Raw genomic sequence first — 20,413 nt, forward strand, 5'->3', positions numbered from 1 at the left:
CTCAGCCTCCCCCTCCCCTCTGAGCGAGAGAGAGGCACACACACAAGAGATGCGCGGATGGGCTATTATTTCAACCGCAACCAATTTTCAAAACCACACCCGCCCGCCATCCGCTGGTTGTTTTAATGTATATGGGTGATGCGACGCTGCTGACGTGAAGCTAGAAAGCTCTTGCCTATTCTAGAAAGACTGATCCAATGCAGCAAATATATGGCTAAAGTCCTACATTGGCTATGTTGTAGCCTATCCCCAGAATATCAGCAGCAAACCCAGTCTCTGCCTCACAAAACAGTCTCCAAATAAAATGCACATCGGCCTGTAGCCTACAATTTTATCATTGTAATAAAAAAACGCAATTTGGCCCATAATTTCAACATGCTGCTATTTAGCCTACTAATTAATGCCTATTGTGATGTTCTGAACTAGTAATAAATGAGGAGGACAGAGGTACTCATTTCATGAACTTTACTGAATCGTTCTTTATGCATCTACAAATGGACACTTGATGGTAATCTGTAGTCTGATTGTCTCTGTAGCGCCACCTAAGGTGTTGGATATGCAACAATACAATTATTAGAACATAACACCTATTGTACTTTATTTTTTGCAAAAAGAAAGAAATCCTTGATAAAATAACAAGTCATTCACATTATAGGCTACTTTACGCAGTCATGTCAGGGTGACACTATGACAAGCCTGTTCTGAAGACTCTCATTCATTTTGACTGCATGGGAAGAGAGCGCGTCTTTTTCAGACAGACAGCGGAATTCATTTTATACCAGCAGGCCGATCGGACAAACTATGGCGCCTCGATATTAAAGAAACAACGACCCCATTCATTCCGAAAGTCCACCGCACAACAGTGCAACGTGCATGTTCACATTTTTAGTAACAACCGCCAAACTTGCTTGCTTGCCTTACACATCTAAGTTTTCTGACTATTTTTCTTACCTTCTTTTTTCCGCTGTGGATGTTATTGAGCTTGTAGAAGTTTTAGCTCTTACGTTCTGAACATCTCGCACTGCCATTGCCCGATGTCATTTCTGAGTCACTCTGAGTCACTGATATTACTCCATAATCTGTCTCTCTTTTAAATGCCTATTCCCTGAATGGTAGGCTACAATTACTATGTGTTTTATATCGAAACAAAATAACCCAGGCAGTCCCATCTACGAGATGTTTACACACACACACACACACACACATTCACCTCCGTAAATAGAACCAACTTGACGTTGACTTCAACCTGTGCTATATCCTAGATGAGACTGCCTGGGTTATGAATGATAAAATTGTAGGCTAAAACTTTGGTGTGAATGGATGATGAGTTTTGCTATGCAGTTACGGTTGAAATAGCCCATCCGCGCATCTCTAATGTATGGGCCTCTCTCTCTCGCTCAGAGGGGAGGGGGAGGCTGAGGGGTTGATCAAGCATGGATTCTAAACTCTGTGGTGGATAGGATCTACAATTAGGTGTTAATTAATATTACTACGCTAGGTCGAAGTACTCCCAAGTGCTATTGCGCCACACATGGTAGTTCTCCTGTTTATTCGCTTGGAAAATCGCCAAGTTTCATGTTGTGTGACCTTACACATTTTTATCAACTACTCGTGCAACTATATTTAAGTAGGGAAAACGTGGATGTTTTTGATTACTGCTATCTTCCTCTCTCTATGGCTACGTCTGAGCCAGCTAGCATAGCAACATGCTAACACATTCGCACCGCGCACCAGAGCGTTTGAGCACGTACCGACACGGGAGAGGTATGACTCAACTCGTGAAAGTTAAGGTAAGAATAGATATTACTACTGACCTTGGGTGGCGTGTTCCTTTAAGTCTGATTTAACAAAATTGGCTTGATTTGTTCTTCAAATGTTTTTAATATATGTAAATGGGTGATGGAACATTTAACACTGTTCTCCTCTATGCTTGATTAGTGTAATTGACAAAGGTGTGAATTGCTGCCAATTGCGGCCAATTTAAAGGCTGTAAAAATGTATGAGGACTATGTAGCATGCTGTGAAGTGTCCTTCAACCACTTACAAATGAAGACAAAAACACATTTGTAATTCTCTCGTGTCTGTCCACCTTGATGAATATATGTAAAGCAAAGCCTGATGACTGGAAAAAGAAACTGTCGGGGGGCTTTTTTGTAAACTATTATATTTGATATTCACTTCAGTATCAATACAGTCACTCATGAATAAGCTTTAGACAGCAATGAGGCATTTTTTATTTTAATTATTCCAGTAAGTTTTCTGCTTCAATGCACACATTTTGAACTATTGCCTTCTGTTCAATCATATTATCCCGCATGTAGCCATATTTCACCGACAAACTGATGAAACATTCTGGAATTAATGCAGATTAGAGAAAAAATATTATGAACCAAGCATTTTGTTAATTACCATTCAATTAACTGACCCTTTTGTGACGGGAAACAATATTTGGCAAAAGCAAAAGAAAAGGATTAAGAAAGTGCTGAACACAAAGGAAAGGAAAGTCAACTGATTTAAAGGACACATGGACTTGCAATTAACCCACTGAGTAACCCTTTAGTTTTTTTCACATGGCTACACTGATCACTAATTACTTCCCCCATAAGTCACATGGAGTAGGCTGTTGGTCATTTCAGTGCAAACAAAGGTGCTTTTGAAAATAGATTGTTGCCTTTTAATTAATTATAGGTGAAAAAATGACCTACATGACTTTGACTTTGATTAGTACCACATTATGGGAGTATAAGTTTAGACTAATTAGTGCATCATTTCCCAACCTTGGGGTCGGGACCCCTTGTGGGATCGCCTGAAATTCAAATGGGGTCGGCTGAGATACAGGGATCTTACAATTGACCAGTACATTACATAAACATAAACATAAATTAAAATATATTTACCGGTACTAAAACCGGTAGTTGATCCTTTTTTACAATCTAGCTGAGTAAAAATAATGTTAGACAGCCCATATTTGATTGACAGAATTATGCTTGATCAATGTTTGAAACAAATTAGCAAAACAACCAGGAGCGCAAGGACATTTGGGGAAAATCAAAGTACCGCTTTCGTCTGGATGTTACAGCAGAAATGAGTTGCGCTCTCACAACATGTCAATGATTGGGGTCACCAACATTTTGTGACATGAAAATAGGGTCACCTGCCAAAAAAGCTTTGGAACCCCTGGCTCCAGTTATATGTGTTTTATTTCGTCATGCCAAAAATCACTAGGATGGGGTAGTTTCATGAACATGCAATCCACCCTTGATGCAGCTAATTAATCCATATTGGTATCCACATGACTGAAATGTATGAGCAATGACTTGAAATTCTGTAAATCTCTCACTTTTCATCAGGGGGTGTCATTACGGACCTCTTGTAATGAATGAATTCCATGGTCTATAATGGAGTGCATTCCCACTCTCATGTGCCACTCATAATGATGGATACAAAGCCATCATCCAAGAGCAAGCATGGAAATGTGCTGGAAGCAGTTTTTCTCATTTTAAAGATGGCTTAGTTTAAATGTCATCTGCTTTGTCAATGCATAGCCTGGGCTTATTATTATGAAAATTCCAAAACTGGTGATGGTTATTGCAGCACCGAATGATCCTTTAACAACTCAAGCTGCCAGTCCTGGCAACCAGAGGCGGACAGAGTACACAGCTGCATTACTTGAGTAAAAGTACAGATACCCTTTGCTAAATTTTATTAAAGTACAAGTAAAAGTACAACAGTCAGATGTCTACTTAAGTAAAAATACTAAAGTACTTGTTTTTAAATGTGCTTGAGTATTAAGAGTACAAGAGTAGCTTACATTTTCTAAATATTGCATTACTACTGTCACAGTGCTTACATTTATGTACAGAAACATCCTACATGGTCCCATGGCTTACATTTATGTACAGAAACATGGTCCCAATAAAACTGAAATAGTCTGGCGAGGTGAGGCCACAGGTTGGCACATTCCCGGGGTGGACCTGCTCCTTCTTCATCCATTGTTTCGTCCATGGTTTCGTCTCTTATCTAAATCTGACCATGGAGTTGACTTTGGCGGAAAGCTGAAGGTGATTGCTGATAGGCTGTCCCAATCAGTGGCGCCTGCACAATCCAGTCACGTTTGAGAGGGAAACAACAAATTGAGGGTTTCCAAGATTTTTCTTTTTTCCTTTTTTTTAGAAGTAGTAACGGGTACTCACGGTTATGGATAGAAATGTAGTGGAGTAAAGAGTACAATATTTGCCTCTCAAATGTACTTGAGTAAAGTCATGAGTACTCTCCAAAAATGATACTCGAGTAAAGTACAGATCCCTCAAAATTTTACTCAAGTACTGTACTCAAGTAAATGTACTCCGTTACTGTCCGGCTCTGCTGGTAACCTATCCAGTCTTCCTGTGCTGTGGTAGGCCTAATAAATGTGTCCAATGTATCAAAGTCACTCAACCTCAGAGGAACTGCAATTATTGATTAGCTCAAGCAGATCAGTCAGTTGTAAATGGTTAGTGCAACTGCAGCCGTCACACTGTTGTCCACAGAGTAGAAATGCGCTTACCTTTAGATAAACTGAGCAGTAATGGCTCAATCCAATTATTGCTTAACCATTTGCTCCGGGACCAAACCACAACATGTGTCTGTAGGGTCTGTGTGTGCTTTAATTACCAGGTTTTCTTTTGATGTTTTTGCTTTGAAAGGCAAGGCTTACTTAAGAAACAATCTCCAAGCCAATATCTGTTTCTGGTTCTACATGAATGAGCAGCTTCAGTCTGCGTGAGAGATGGAAGACGAGAAGAGAAGATGAGGAAAATGTGGTGGAGAGACGGAAGGGGGGAGGTCTGCATATGTAAGCAGCAGAGGGGTGAAATAAATAAAGTGAGAGCATGCAATGCGGGTCAGAGCTCCAGAGCTGGGGTGTATTTCTTTCACTTCTTGCCTTTTTTAAAAGCTGAAATCTACCCCCATCTACAGCTGTTAGCTGCATTCTCTACTCTATTCCCTATCTGACCGAGTCCCTGCACCATGAAGTCACAGAATGCACCGATTGCGAGCTGCTCGGGAGTTGCCCGCAAACACAAGCCAGAAAGTACATCACTGCCACCTATAGAGCACAGCACGTACTGCGTACCCTCTGTCAAACTTTAATTAGCCATCTCTTCCCTTTGCGCCTGTACAAACATTGCAACAACAAGTACAGTCGTCAGAACCAATTACTCTCACATCACAGACCCTAAAACTGTTCAATGATATCTAATTACCTGTAAACCCTCACAACTGCGGTGCATATTACAGACAGAGAGTAATGGGAGCAACTGAATGTCAAAAAATATTTTCAACCTTGCAAGTGAATGAGGGATGCATCTCACATGCATTATTAAAAGGATGTTTGAAAAGAATGTACTGTACATGAAGATGATAAAAAAAATAGTTTGATACTATATCAGCCTCTTACTCAGATGTTAAGCTGCTGTCCATTACAGATTAACAATGCTAAATCAAGTCTGTTTTGCCTGCACTATTCACTTCAAGGTCCTCCCATAAAAGTAAAAAGGTAATCTTAGCACATTAGCCATGATTGGATGACCTCTGATATCCACAGTCTGGGTTCCTGTCAGATTTTTTTGTGAAGATAAACACAATGGTCTGACTGGACAATAACAAACTCCTTATTTTACCAATAAAGCTTCACCAGGCCCCTGTAATGAATTGTAATTTGAGGTTACTCTGGCATAGGTCTAATAAAGTGGTGGGAACAATTGGCTTATCACCAGATTGGAACTGATTCTGGTGATGGGTAGCAGGCTGGCTTGTGAGCCCTTGAGGAAAGTGAAACAATCAGATAAGGATTTTTATCTCACTACTGTCCCAGGTAGGAATGCACTCTCAGCCGTAAAAACATTATTTTTATCGCACATTATCATGGGCCCTCTGAATGTATATGCCTATTAAAAAATCGGTGAAAAGAACTAATCACTCGTTGAACCCTTGGAAGCAACTTCCGTCAGTGGAAGCAACTTCCGTCTGTAGTGATTTTTTCATGGAAAAATGTACCTTAGGGACACAGTAGCTTTATCTATGACGCCATTCCACCGTGGAAATTGAAACAAAAGCCGCATATCTTATCTTCTGTGGAAAATTACAATGGTGTTATGGCTTCCTCTCCATACAACCACATGCTGTGGTGAGGCTATTTACAGACGGAGAGCTCTATATTCAATAGTATGAAGTACCATTGAGTGTGTATGGGTTGGTTGAAGAGGAATGTGAATAAAAGTGTATGGCCTATCAATTCCTGCCTTCGTAGTCAGTCATAGACCTGGGGAGGACTCTTGCACAAAATGTGGCAGTCTCCATCCCTGGAGTCAAGGCTTGGAAAAGAACCAACAGCCACAAAATAAAATAACAGTAATTTCTGTTTGACCTTTTGTCAAGTATAAGTATACTCTTTTGATCCCGTGAGGGAAATTTGGTCTGCATTTATCCCAATCCGTGAATTAGTGAAACACACACAGCACACAGTGTACACACAGTGAGGTGAAGCACACACTAATCCCGGTGCAGTGAGCTGCCTGCATCAACAGCGGCGCTCGGGGAGCATTGAGGGGTTAGGTGCCAGTTACAGGTCCGAAGTGCTAACCAGTAGGCCACAGCTGCCCCAAATTGTCAAGTACAAATGGAAGCCAACACGCCCATTGGATTATTGCAGCTAGCTTCTGTAAAGCTTTCTTTGAAGGAAGAAACATTTCCAGCTCAATTATATCCATATTACAGATATCATTGTGGCATACTGCTTGCTTGCTACATGAAATTCAATTATACTACCAAATAATTACTTTTTATGTATTCACCTTCTTTTCCAAATAAAACGATAAACACATCATTTTCACCCTGGCAAAAGTTCAGCTTGAGTGTGAGGGCCTCGGGGAGGCATACATAAGTTGCCATCATGTCATGTTGCCCCCCACCCCTCCAGCTCCATGGGTAATGAAGCACATCTGTGGTGCCACACCAAACGGTGTCACGGCGGTCTCCTCATCTCCTTCAGAATCATCCCCCCGCTATTCGATGTGTTCCTTTAATGCAGATGCTGATGTCAAACATATGCACACACCCTTTCACTGTTGCCTGTGTGTTGCTTCTCTCCACACATACATAGAGTATACAGTATATACATATACAGTATAGCTTTTCATCATTCTTTTAGTTGTTTTTTTTCTTCTTGTACCCAAACTCCCAGGATAGTGATAATGATAGCACCTTCATAGCCTGGGTGCCAGTTCGAACTTAGTCTCGCCAACAACATTTGAGGTTTGGTCTGGCATTGGTCCATTGAGGACCAACTATGCTCGCCCTAGATCGGGCGGACCAATCAAATCGAGCTTTACGATGATGGACAGGTGACCAACAGCGCCTGATCTATCACGTCATCTGAGCACGCTTAGATTAGGCCTATGTTTGAAACAAAAACGCTGTGGCTAGAAGGAGACATGGCTTTTAAGACCCCATATATTATTTAATGAGGTTTTAATCACTGAAAACGATTATTTCTGAAAACTTTGGCCAAAGTTGAGATGTGGGAAAACTCGTGGTTTCACTTTCATCAAGGGAAAAGAGCGCTGTTGCATTGTGACATGTTGTTCCCTCGTTCGTTTAAAATCTCTGATTGACCACCTGTTCGAGGGATTTGCGACAGCCTTTCCCAGCTGTTTAACATGTTTGTAGCATATCAATGTTCAACAGAATTATTTTTAAAAACAGAGGGGATATAGGCTATCAGTTTTTTTCTTAATAGCCTAGCCTACCCTAGTACGTAGCCTATCTCTTAGATTTCGCTAATGAGTGTTATAGGAGTTATTGACGGCATTAACTTTTACGAAAGACCAGAAAACAATGTTAAGGCATTTGTGGAGTAGAAGGATGGTTCATGTGTTTTCTTCCTACACCTCACGGTAAGCTATTTCGTTGCTCTAGGTCTATCCAATTGAGTGCAGAGGCATTCCCCCCCTGTATCGGTTGAAACACGCCCCATAATTACGTCCCAATGGAGCAGTATCACCTAGCGTTCACGGGCATCGGAAAAACCTTTTTCCCAGTGAAAACATCATCATTCCGCATCATTCACGTCACGTAATGTGTGAGTCAGAGGTCGGAAACTGGGGCTAGATTTTGCTAACAGAGTTGCCCAGTTAGGCGCTAGTCATCACTTTTGTCATCACGTTGTAGTTCATTTGTAGTCCATGTGGCCTTTCATGTCCAACAGTTTTAATGTGAACTTGGGAATTTGCTGTTTTTGTCACTTGAAAACTGCATATATTTCTTTCACAAGCGCCTTACACTATATAACACTATGCAAATACAGTTGTTTATTTATTGATTAGTGAGCGTGTTTTAACCTTTGTTGTGGCATCCGTGTTTGTCACACATTCCGAAGGTAAAGCACATGAACACTTGCTGTGGGAAAAACAAAGTAATCACAGGGGCGGTCCTTGTCATTCCCAGGTGCCATGAATGCACCATTAGACTCATCTTCTGACTAGAATTGAGTACGTCGGGCTAATACCTTCAGGTGTGACATGAAAGAATTCATCAAAGTTTTTTCTGATCGCATAGTAGAAAAACTCAAAACCCACTGTAGCTATTCCCACTCAATTCATGAGAGGTTACACAGATTCTTTATTGAAGTAAATAAAGATGTTTTAGTTAATATTTTATGTGAGAAGGGCTGTAATTGACAACTTATTAGTACTTTCAGGCAGTGGCGCCGCCAGGCGTAATCCTGTATGCACTGTGTGTATAATTTTTCAACGCTTTATTCATGAAAATCATTCAATATTACAACAATAAAAATAACTTGTACTGTCTTAATTGAAACATGCTTTGCACACAAATGATAGCCTATGTTTAGGGCAAAGAGAATGGACATTTCAGCGGTACAAAATATGAACGCCGTCCCAGTCCAGCACATGTTTTTCAACAAAAATAAGTCATGCTGAAAGGCATATATGATTCTAACTGTCTCACTGAATTGCATTATGCACACTCAATTCTCACTGGTATCTGCTAGACAACAAGTACCAAAACATGATTAGTTCATAGATTTCACATGTAATATACATTTTATACAACCCCACCCCCATCTTGTCTGTTCATAATTCTGAGAAATTCTTGAATTGTGTGCATGTGTGTGTGCATGTGCATGCATGCGTATATATGTCTACTGTGTGAGTATGTGTCATACGTAGGATTACTGTGAATGTATGTGTGTGCGTGTGTATCTGTTTATGCACATGTGTGCATATGGAATGGGTTTACATGACCCCTGGAGGCAAACATACGCAAAAAATTGGTCATCCTAGGCCCTAAGGTTCTCAAGATATTCACAGAAAACTGTGTCTGCCCTACCCTTCTTTCGGGGAGTCCAGTCCAGCGGGGGGCTACAGATCAAAACGAAAAGTGATGGTTCCATGCTATCCATGTGGGGTTACATGCCCACCAAGTTTCGTGTACCCCGGTCTTTCAGTGTCCCGGGAATCCTTGTTGGTGTACGGTCACTAAATGTACACATAAATTATTTTATTGTAAGGCCCCCCATGAACAAAAGTCCACGAAACTTGGCATGCATTCGGAGGGTGTCATAATGATCCTACACTTTCAATTTCGTGCAGTTTTGACCATGTCAGCCAGAGATATTGTGATGAAAACACCTGATGTTTTGCTTTTTAATTTTTAACTAGGTGGCGCTATACATGAAATAAGTGGTAATGGGATAGGTTGACATGCCCCCTTAAGACCAACATACAAAATAAAGGTGGACCTCCTAGGCCCTACGGTTCTCGAGATATTCACAGAAAACTGTCTCCGGCCACCTACAGGCCAGTTGGTGTATAGTAACATAAATTAATTTATTGTGTGGCCCCCCATGAACGGAATTCCACGAAACTTGGCGTGCATTCAGAGGGTGTCATAATGATCCTACACTTCCAATTTCGTGCAGTTTTGACTATGTTAGGTCACAGATACCTGCGATTACAACACCTCATTTTTATTTTTTTGTGTTTAACTAGGTGGCGCTATACATGAAATGAGTGGTTATGGAATGGGTTGACATGGCCCTTTGAGATCAACATACAAAAAAATGGTCCTCCTAAACCCTATGGTTCTCGAGATATTCACAGAAAACTGTGTCTGCCCTACCCTCTTTTCTAATCTCAGACATTTTTAAAAAGCTCGAAACACCTCTATGTGTAGGGTAGCCCCGTTCTTTTTTTTTTTTTTTGGGGGGGGGGGAGGGGGGGAGGGTTAGCGTCCCGGGCCATGGTGCGCACTATGGAATACAACCCTAGCGGCGCCCCTGCTTTCAGGAAGCATCAGCAAACATGAAGTATATTTTTAAATGAGGAGGTTCAATGAGTATATTCTAGTTATGTTTCTGTCTCATAAATTATTACATCGCTAGACTGGTCTCATTTCCTTGTTAGTAGAAAACATGGTGGTTTTGCATATTTTCTCATTTTGAGCACATACATTTGTGCAATTAGAATTTGGAATAAAGCAAACTGATAAAGTGCATCTGTTTTCTGTTTGTTTGTTTTGCAGATAGGGACAATATGGGCATAGAGTATCAACATGATGAAAAACCAGCAGTCAAGATTCTAAGATAAATAGTCTGTATTATGGCAACAGTACATGGCGGCAGATACCACAAGTTAGATTTTGGTACTACAATTTAATAATAATTGGAATTGCAATATTTAGCTTTGTGCAATGGTATTTCAGTTAAAACAAGTTTATGGCACCATTAATTGCAGGCTAGCGAAGTTGTGTCAAATTGGGCTCTTTTTAAACTGGGGTACCTGTATTAAAAGACTCTTCTCTAATCAACAATAATGCTAGTGAGATATGCAGATAGCCTAAGCATTGTAGAGTGTGATCATGCAACCCATTTGTTTCTGTCCTGCAGCTGCTTTCGATTATCCTGGAAAAAGGTGCCAACCCAAACATGGTGCTGTGTTCTCATGTTTGATTGTTTCTGCAGGTTCACAAATGGGGGAAGGGATACTTGCAAAAAGGTTCAACAGTTCAACAATCAACAAATAAACAAACAAACATCAGTGAATGACTTAACAAGTTCAAACAACGACTTGAGAATTAACTAAAGCTACAATATGACCCTAAATTAACCCTAATCCAAAACCTGTGTTAAATCTCCTTTGTCAACAGTTAACAGACAGTTTGCTGATTGTGTGTGGTGTCCCAGTATATTCATTGTTACTAAAGCCGATAGCTAATTACACATACATGCGGTAGTATGAATGTACTACTACCTGGCCAACACCCCACACAGTAGTTACACATGGAGTCTTACTCCCTTTAAAAGTATGTGATATATGTAGAAGCCTTCAAATGCTACTCTAACCCTAAAAAAAGAATAATAGGAATCGTATAATATTTTGAGACAAAATGTTAGTAATATTATAGGAATACCAAAGATCCTTAATATATATAAATCACTTTATATAAGGGAGATAAAAGGGAACATTTCACAAGATTCTGAAGTCAAAAGAGAAGGTTAAAGGTTTTGTCTCAGTAATGTCTTCTTCATACTGACACTGATCATTGCATAAGCTATATCAGTAAACACAAACTTGCAATCATTGCTGTCTTTGGCAAGCATATTGATTTGTCAGCTGTCTGATAGTTCGATAACAATTGACCGATCCCAAGCCCCGCCTCCCATTGTCAGTGCCATAGATACACCTGGTCTTCAAACCCAGAAGGATCTTTATTTACAGAGGTTGCAGGGTATGCAGTGATAAGTACGGTACATTAACCGATTTATAAAGGTCAAAAGTGTTTCATGTCGACTTTTGCCCTTTGTGACCATACCTAATTGCTGCAAATCAATGACAATGGATTAGTTATATATTTGATAAGTATATCAATAAGTACCATTGCCACATAATCAGGAGATTGGGAAGTGGAGCCATGCATCAGTTGTGTTGGTTAAGCTTGGCTTTACACACACACGCACACACACACACACACACACACACACACACACTAGACACAAATGTTGACATATCGGCACATACTGCAGAGGCTTTGCATTGTATTGCTGAAGATGTCAAAAAAGATTCTCCAAGAACCAATGATTGAGCAAAGGGACTACTAAAAGACATGACCCTGGACCAAGAGACAGATAGAGAGAGAGGCTGCCATTCTGCCCCTCCATAACTTGACACATCCCTGTAAATCTGCCCGATCAATACACCAGCACATGGAGCAACATGCCGTAATAGAGCACAAAGGGTTAGCAGAGTGTGCAGCCACCTCCCAAAGCCCACTGCGGCCCTGTGCGCACCCACACAAACCCCAACAGTCCAATCACTCACATACGCAATCGCACACACCAACATACCCTTTTAAAGTACACACACACATACACACACACACACACACAACAATCACAAACATGCACAACAGACACCAAATTGCACCAAATGGCCCGGGTGGGTGTTGAGCAGACAGGCATTTTTGCTTGATCCCCCTCGCCTTCCCACCCCACCTCACACACCCGAGACCCATGTGTCACCTCGGCCAGACAGCTGTGTCCATTAAGCTCACCTCCATTGCCGGGCAGCAGGGAGCGAGACAGGGGAGAGAGGGACGGGAGAGAGAGAGAGAGAACGCGCAGCGTTCATACCGACAGTCTGTCGCCAGCAGCCCCCCCCCCCCCCCAGCCTCCTGTATTAGCAAAGCCTGATGACCCGCCGCATGACGGACGGTTGCATGGAGGAACGGAGCTGATGTATTTCTGCACTTTTCCTACGGCCCTCTCCTCCCTCCACCCGATGCCACGGCGGAGTGATTTATGCCAGGAACATGAGTACATTGCCCCGGCAAAAGCGGGGCCCTGGAACGCCGCCACACGACAGCAGGGGGCCATTTGTCTGCGGTTAGCTGTGTGGATTGCGGTAGAGGTTCGGCTCAGTGCATCAATTCCTGTCGCCATGGCTATGACCCCGAGTCCCGGGCTTGCACCAATCAGATTAGTTAGGCGGCACAGTAGCAGGGCTCCATCATATAGTTTGTCTCAGTTTGGAGCTGGGTGTTAAATCAGCCTTGACTGCTGCCCCCTAGGGGACAGCAAACTCTTCAAAAAGTCCTTTGATGAGTGTTGACCCTCAATCTGGAATATTCCACACAGAATGCTGAGGACGATGACTGAGAAGAAAAAATGTGAGGCCGAGAGGGTGTGTCCACCTTCCAGGTCTTCTGCAGGTAGAGGGCTGCGTCTCATAAAGGGGCAGCAGACAGTCATTTGGACTCATACGCTAACAGAGGTCAAGTTCCCATACACATAGCCACAGTTCGAGATCAGACCTGCTCAACCATTCAGAGATGCTGAAATCTTTCTGCTCACAATCCCTGGTAAGTGTATCAACTTTACAGGCCTGCCTCAAGGTTTTTCTAGTACAAGGTTTTAGTTTGAAATGCTTTAAATGGTTTAAGACTAAACCCACACCATTCCAAGCTGTAAATCCTTCTTAAGAAAAATAATTCCTAAATCATGATGATACTTTACTACAGCTATGGTTCTAGTCAAAGTCATTGTGGTTATTTAGGATGTTACAATAAATAGGATAATAGAAGATATCAGTAGTAGATACTGAAATATAAGATGTAGAAATTGTGTCTTAGTTCAGTGATGAGATTAGTTCTCACTCTTTCCCCTTTTTCTGTCTGTGTGTTTGCCTGTGTGTGTGTGTGTTTGTGTATGTGTGTGTGTGTATGTGTTTGCTTGTATGTGTGCATATTTGCATTGAACTTTGCCCACAGCACTGTGGAGAGAAAATAGAGGTGTCTATGTTTGCTCCCGGTCTTTATTGCATACATGTACACACCGACCTGTTCCTGTAATTTACAAAAACAACAGTGCAGAGCCTGGTAAATCCCCAGCATGTGGAGTTGGCCTCTGGGGCTCCTGTTGAAACCCTGTTCCATTTTCTTTTCTATTTGTCCCTTATTTACCAGATAAGAACAGATGGCGGAAACAGACTTAAATTAAGCCCCGCTTTAACACCACGAATGATCAGATTAATAGAGGATAAAATGCTAGTGACACTGATCCCCTGCTTGGCATAGAGAGGAGATTCAAAGCTGCAGCCAAACTTGTAGATTGTTGGGCCTTGATACGGAGACGGCCTAATTGCTGATTTTCATTTGTTTCACAGTTGACTGTCTTTATCTTATGCTTGCTTAGGTTTTTGTGTGGAGGAGTGTGTGATAGTGGTGAGTTAGTGATAGTGGTGATTCTAGTGAAGTAAGTGGCCGTTTTATCTACTAAAACAGATAATAGCCGGAGTAATGTTTGGTCTTCTTGAACCTGCGAGTACTCAACTTGTGAAACAGAAGTTACTTCAAAAGACCTACTTCAAAGCAATGCATTAGATCAGATTGTTAGAACTCCTTCCAAGATGGTTGTCTCTCTCATTCAGATTAAGGTGACACCAAGAAGCATGATTAGATTGATAGATATGAATGCTACTTGATTGCTTGATCACATTAGCTGCTTTGATCATCTAATGAACCAGAGTGAGTGAACAGGATTAAGGGATTTGGTTGGGCTATAGGAGCACTGTGGGGACTCTGGGAGGGAAGGGGAGCGCTTAGGTTTTGTTAATGTTCTTCTCTTGAGTAGTTAGTTCTTTTAAAAGTGTACAAACCAGGAGAAATAATGTGGGGTAATTAAACTCATAACAATGCAGTCGTGAATTCAGATTGTGTAAGTATCATGCAAAAAATGATTGCCCATTACTCATGGTGCCAGTCTAACAAAGGATGACTAATGTCTTGTCAAGTCTTTTGCTTAGTAATATTTTTTCCCATGCCTTACAATGGCTGTTACACACAATGTTGCTTCCAACCCAGGTTTATCTATGGAAACAATTTTTGAACAACTATTAAAACGAAGTTTTCATTCTCATAGTGGCCATGTCATGTGAATGCATGTGTTGGGGGGGGTTCTGTTTCTGTTTTATAATGGGTTGTTCATTAGGCCATTTAAAGAGCACAAACCATCTGATAACTCTCTGTAGACCACCTCTCTCTCTCTCTCTCTCTCTCTCTCTCTCTCTCTCTCTCTCTCTCTCTCTCTCTCTCTCTCTCTCTCACACTAGGAGAAAGAATAGAGGCAATGCAAGTTCATTGGCAAGCATCCACCTCGCCATGTCAGCCTCCCGTCTGCTGCCAAGAGAGACATATTGTGGCTCTAAATGAGCTGGATTGCTGACTGTGTGATGGGCTGGAGCGTCTGTCTCTGTCCGTCCATAACAGCCCCCCACCACTCCACTCTGTCTGCATGGCAAATGGGCAGCGCAGTTTGTGTAAATTTGCTCAGTATGGTGGTGTTTGCAGTGTGTGTTTTGGGTGGGAGGTGTGTGTATGTGTGTGTATGTGTGTGTGTGTGTGTGTGTGTGTTTGGGGGGTTGGGTTGGTGGCGTCTCGCCAACCCTTAAACCCTTCCCTCCCACTTATACACTTCTCACTTATCCTCAAGCAGCCATTTTTACAGACGTGATTCATGGTATGGATTATACGCTTGGGCTGAGGAGGCCCTAATGTGCCCCAATAGAACGGTGTGTGAGGGGGCCGGGGAGGAGGGAGAGGTGGAGAGAGAGAGAGATCAGTTCATATAAGTGAAAAACAAAGCTTCACTGCCAATCCATACTGGAGGCCATTTGCAAGCAGTTCCCCAAGGGGCCCACAAAGCACACAGCCTGCACATTCAAAGCTGTGAGTGTTCACTGAAGGAGGGATTTATCTCTTATGGCTACATCCGCTTCAGGATCTCTGAAATTTACCCTCTCACAATCCACCCCCCCCCCCCCCCTCGCTTTGCCCCCTGCCTCAGAGAGTTACAAACATGTCTCTCAGGGGTGATGGATGTGTGTTTTCTCTTTACTACTGGACCATAAAAGGGAACAGACTCTCACACAAACCCATTACTGGGTCCCCGCTGCAGTAGAGACCTCACAGGCAAATCAAAGGTATTAGCAGAAAGGTTTTAAGGCCTATCCCATTTCCTGGTACACACACCTCCAGTGGCACAGGAGGAGGAGAGAAAATCAAAACAGAGAGACAGACAGACATAGAGAGAGAGAGGAACGAGGGAGTAGTCATCTTCCAGTGTTTGTCCAACCTGTGGTAACAGGTTAATTGCTCTGCCACCGCAGGAGAGAGTGAGATTCTGGAGGGTGGAGATGAAATAGAAATGCTGTGATTTTGAGTAATCGTTGCACTCTGCTAGGGTCTTCAACTCATCAAGCCCCCCCACCCCACCCCACCCCCACCCCCTGTCTTGTTTCTCAGGTCAACCTCTTCCGAGAGGTCAAGGCCCCGTCCTACAGGTTGGTCCGAGGGGACAACGATGACGATGGCGACGAGGACTTCCACATCCTGGAGCTGGACGACATGGAGAGGCTGCAGGGCTCTCTGGAGAGTGCCAGCTCCCCCTGGGACTCCGCCCACCAGCCAGGCCAGAACAGGGCCACCTCCTTTGAGATCACAGTGGCCGACCAGAGCCAGCTATTCCGCATTGATCACATCCAGCAGGTACTGCCATTACCAAAACCTTTAGACATCAGGCATTGGCCCACAAGGCAGGGTTGTGCTGATCCTGAACAGCCATTGAACTTAGTTCAGAATGCAAGTGGCTCTTTGGATGTTGACTTTCTGGTTGTGGTGAGACCACTGAAGGCAATAGCTAAATGAGAGGGAAATCATTTTAAATGAAAACAATTGAAAAATGGAATTGGAATCTGGATGTTTTTGAACTTTAAAGGTATCCAGTGCAGTTTTGGGGGGAAGGAGAGTTGCTACTGGGCTTCCCCCACAGTTGCAGAGAATTTGTATTTTACACAACTGTTGTAAATATCACTCGTGGCTCACACCCTTCCCCCGGGACACAGTACATGTGGATTTGTTTACAAACCGGCAAAGATAATCTCCGAAGAGCCATGTCGACTGAGAAGGTAAAAGTACATGATTTCATTCAAATAATAGGCTATTACACACCTGCCGTAAAGCTTACGCAACTGCCGTAAAGTTGTGATTCTCCGAGTCACAGAAGAGCAAAGTTGCAAGGCTGGTTCTTCGTAGACGGGAAGGGTACGGCTGTGAAAGGCACATGATTCTCCCTATTACATATTAGTTCACCATCAAAATGACCTCGAAGCTGTTATATTAAGGTGAACACCATGCAAAGGATGCCTTTAAATGCTTTGAAAGTTAACATTGCTATTATCCGAATAATCATGACTGTTGTTGTTTCTGTGTGACTTGTGTCAGATCTCCAGACACCTTCCTGTGGCTCTGACGGTGTGCAAGTGGGCACTAGTCTACTGTACGAACAGACACGGCCGAAGTCTTGGTACACTGTACAGGAACATGGGGAAGTGGGACTGCTGCATGCTGATCTTCATCAGAGACAACCGTGGACAGGTAACACAGCAGACAACAGATTCACTTCATAGTCAACTGTAATGTTTGGATAATGAAATGTTCATGATATGTAAAAGGTAATTTTATTGGTTATGCTATGGCCTTATTACACATCGTTGTTCATACTTTTTGAGTGTACAAGTGTACTGTAGTGTGAAAATTGTGTTTCTAACCCTATCTCTCTCCCTCCCTCCCTCTCTCTCTCCTGTGTGTGTGTGTGTGTGTGTGTGTGTGTGTGTGTGTCTGTGTGTGTGTGTGTGTGTGTGTGTGTGTGTGTGTGTGTGTGTGTGTGTGTGTCTGTGTGTGTGTGTGTGTGTGTGTGTGTGTGTGTGTGTGTGTGTGTGTGTGTGTGTGTGTTTCTTTCCCAGGTGTTTGGTGCCTTTTGCACATCTCCTCTCAAAGTCAGCTCCTCCTTCTATGGCACAGGCCAAGGTTTCCTGTTCTCCTTTGCCCCGTACCTGCAGGTGATTCTCTCTAATTATAGTTCCATGACGTGGAAATGTTAAGTCAGGTCTCCTCCAAGGGGCAGCTCTAGAGGATGTCACGTTTTGTTTTGACTTCAGATTTAAATGTGTGTTTTAAACTTTAATTTTATTTTTAACTTAAAAGTTAATGGAGCATTTGACTAAAGTATGTTTCTTTTTCCAGGTTTATAGATGGACATATGCCAACTCCTACTTCATAAAGGGCGGCAAGGAGTTTCTAGCATTTGGTGGAGGAGGGTGAGGCAGACACTGTCACACTGTGTTCTGATGTCTCAAAGAATCTGTGAAATATTGTCCACGGCTCTGCTCAGCGCCATGCCATTAATGGCTCATTGTGAATAACGTTTTCGCATTTGTCTTTCCCAGGGGTCGCTTTGGTCTCTGGCTTTGCGGAGACTTGATCCGTGGACGGAGCCAGAGGTGCGAAACGTTTGATAATGATCTCCTGTCGTCGACCGAAGACTTCTTTATTGATGAGCTCGAAGTCTGGGCCCTTGTCTGACCCCGGCGGATGATGAAACGCCACAACTACACGCCACCACGAGGCGGCGGTGACGGAAGACGAGAGTCAGGAAGCAAAGCAGGCAGCATCAAGGCCCGCCGCTTTTAGACGGTGATTATGAGATTCGCCATTCTCACTGATAAATGAAATGGTGCTCGCTGATAGATGGCTTTCTGCTGAATCCTCAGACATGTTAAATTTGCTGGAAAAGTAGTTTCACCTAAATAAGCAAGCCAGTCTTGGCAAGACTAGTAAGAATGGAGAGCTTTGTGTTTGGGACAATACTGCCTCCTTCTGGTTTAAATTGAAAATGACCCATCAGCAGAGTGGGAGGCATGAGATGAGTGAATCACCACTAGAGAGAGCTCTTATCTCATGCTAGACATAAGTTGTGTGTGTGTGTGTGTGTGTGTGTGTGTGTGTGCACTCTACTCATCTGGCTACTCTTTAGGCTCCTCTGCTCTGCTTCACTATGATATTCTCTGGATCAACACCCACTCACATGAGGGGGCCTGAGGACCTGAGGATTTGTCATTGTGCATTAATCCTTTGAGAAGAGCTGAAGGCGTGACGCTTCGAACGAGCCAACACCACTATCATACACTCATACATAATAACCAGCATTACCACACAAGCAGCGCAAACATATATCATTATCTCTCCAACACCCATCTGTTTTTTATTTAACACACATTCCTGCATGGTTGCGCTTATCTTACACACCTTCTCGATCACTCGTACACACCATGCATGTCATACAACCTAGTGCCGTTAACCTAGGAGTTTTGTTGCCAGGGAAACCAAGCTGCAGTTACTGCATGTGCAGTCATGTTTCATTTTTTAACCGTCACATGGCAGGACTACAGCATGTTTACACTTTAAACAGAACAGTTCAGTGTTTGCTTCCTTGCGATATGAACAGATGGAGACCAACTGTAAACTGCCATTTTAGATTCTGTTCCTTGTTATTCTTACCATTTATGCATGTAAAGTACATAAATTGTGATTAAGGAAAGCAGATGGCTAAGACCGACTGCCCCAGGATAAGCTGATATTCTAGGGCTAGCTAGGCTATATCATGTGTGAAAAGCTAAATGCTGAGAGGTCAGTCTGACTTGAAGCACCTGTTGCTATAGATATTGTGAAGTGCCATGGATGCACTCCACAGAAGACATAGACTAGAGAGTGCATGAATGTGTCACAAGCCTCAAATTTGCCCCTCTGAACATTGAGACTTCAGGAGCAGAATTTCAGGGGAGGCCATGCTCGTTCTGCGCCCACCAGTTTCTCTGCCTCTTCATTGCTATTGTAGATAGTGTAATCAATATGATTTGTTACATCCTCGATGAGAAGTCAATAAGGAGACTGTCCCTCTGTCAAGTTCATAAAACCTCCATCTGTAAGAGAATAAATTGCTGTCATAAAAAGCCTCGTATGGTGTGGAGAGGTACTTCTCTGAAATGAGCTGGAATTTTCAGAATTTAAACGGAGGACTATTCAAAATACAACGAGTATGTGCTGGTAGATTCAAATAAAACTGGGTCCCGTGCCTATGTCAATATCTCCTGGTTAGTATGTGGCAAGAAATGCCCTAACACATCTTTTGCATTTATGTACATAAAAGGGAATGGTATGAGATAAGAGAGAATGATGTGAAGGAGAGAGAGAGAAGAAACATAATGAAGAGAAATGGAGGAGAGGAAGAGATGGAATGCTGAGCACCATCCAATCTCATTGACTTGTTGTCTCTCTGCTGAAGCAAACCAGCCATGCAATCTGCCGACAGGAATGTTTCATTTAGAGCCATGCACAATACAATTTCTCTGAAAGATTTATTCAGGTGGGATAATTGTACAACGTATTCTATTTTTACCTACACAGAGGTAAACCCACACACGCACACACACACAAACACACACACACGGGGGGGGGGGTG

At 42.6% G+C, this 20,413-nt stretch overlaps 1 protein-coding gene across 2 annotated transcripts; it reads left to right on the forward strand.

The window, feature by feature from the left end:
- Positions 1-1,747: 1,747 nt before the first annotated feature.
- Positions 1,748-19,975, forward strand: LOC121713021 (TLD domain-containing protein 2-like). 2 transcript variants are annotated; one of them, XM_042097271.1, is made up of 6 exons: positions 1,748-1,790; positions 16,360-16,602; positions 17,338-17,490; positions 17,859-17,954; positions 18,139-18,212; positions 18,342-19,975. In XM_042097271.1, exons 1-6 carry the CDS (start codon positions 1,767-1,769, stop codon positions 18,475-18,477), a joined length of 726 nt encoding a protein of 241 aa, XP_041953205.1. In that variant the 5' UTR covers positions 1,748-1,766; the 3' UTR covers positions 18,478-19,975. The 2 variants fall into 2 exon arrangements, with proteins under 2 accessions (XP_041953205.1, XP_041953204.1); XM_042097270.1 differs by lacking the exon at positions 1,748-1,790 and adding an exon at positions 13,186-13,419.
- The last annotated feature ends 438 nt before the right edge of the window (positions 19,976-20,413 follow it).

Source organism: Alosa sapidissima, chromosome 7, assembly GCF_018492685.1.
Source record: "Alosa sapidissima isolate fAloSap1 chromosome 7, fAloSap1.pri, whole genome shotgun sequence".
In the NCBI taxonomy this organism is placed as follows: domain Eukaryota; kingdom Metazoa; phylum Chordata; class Actinopteri; order Clupeiformes; family Clupeidae; genus Alosa; species Alosa sapidissima.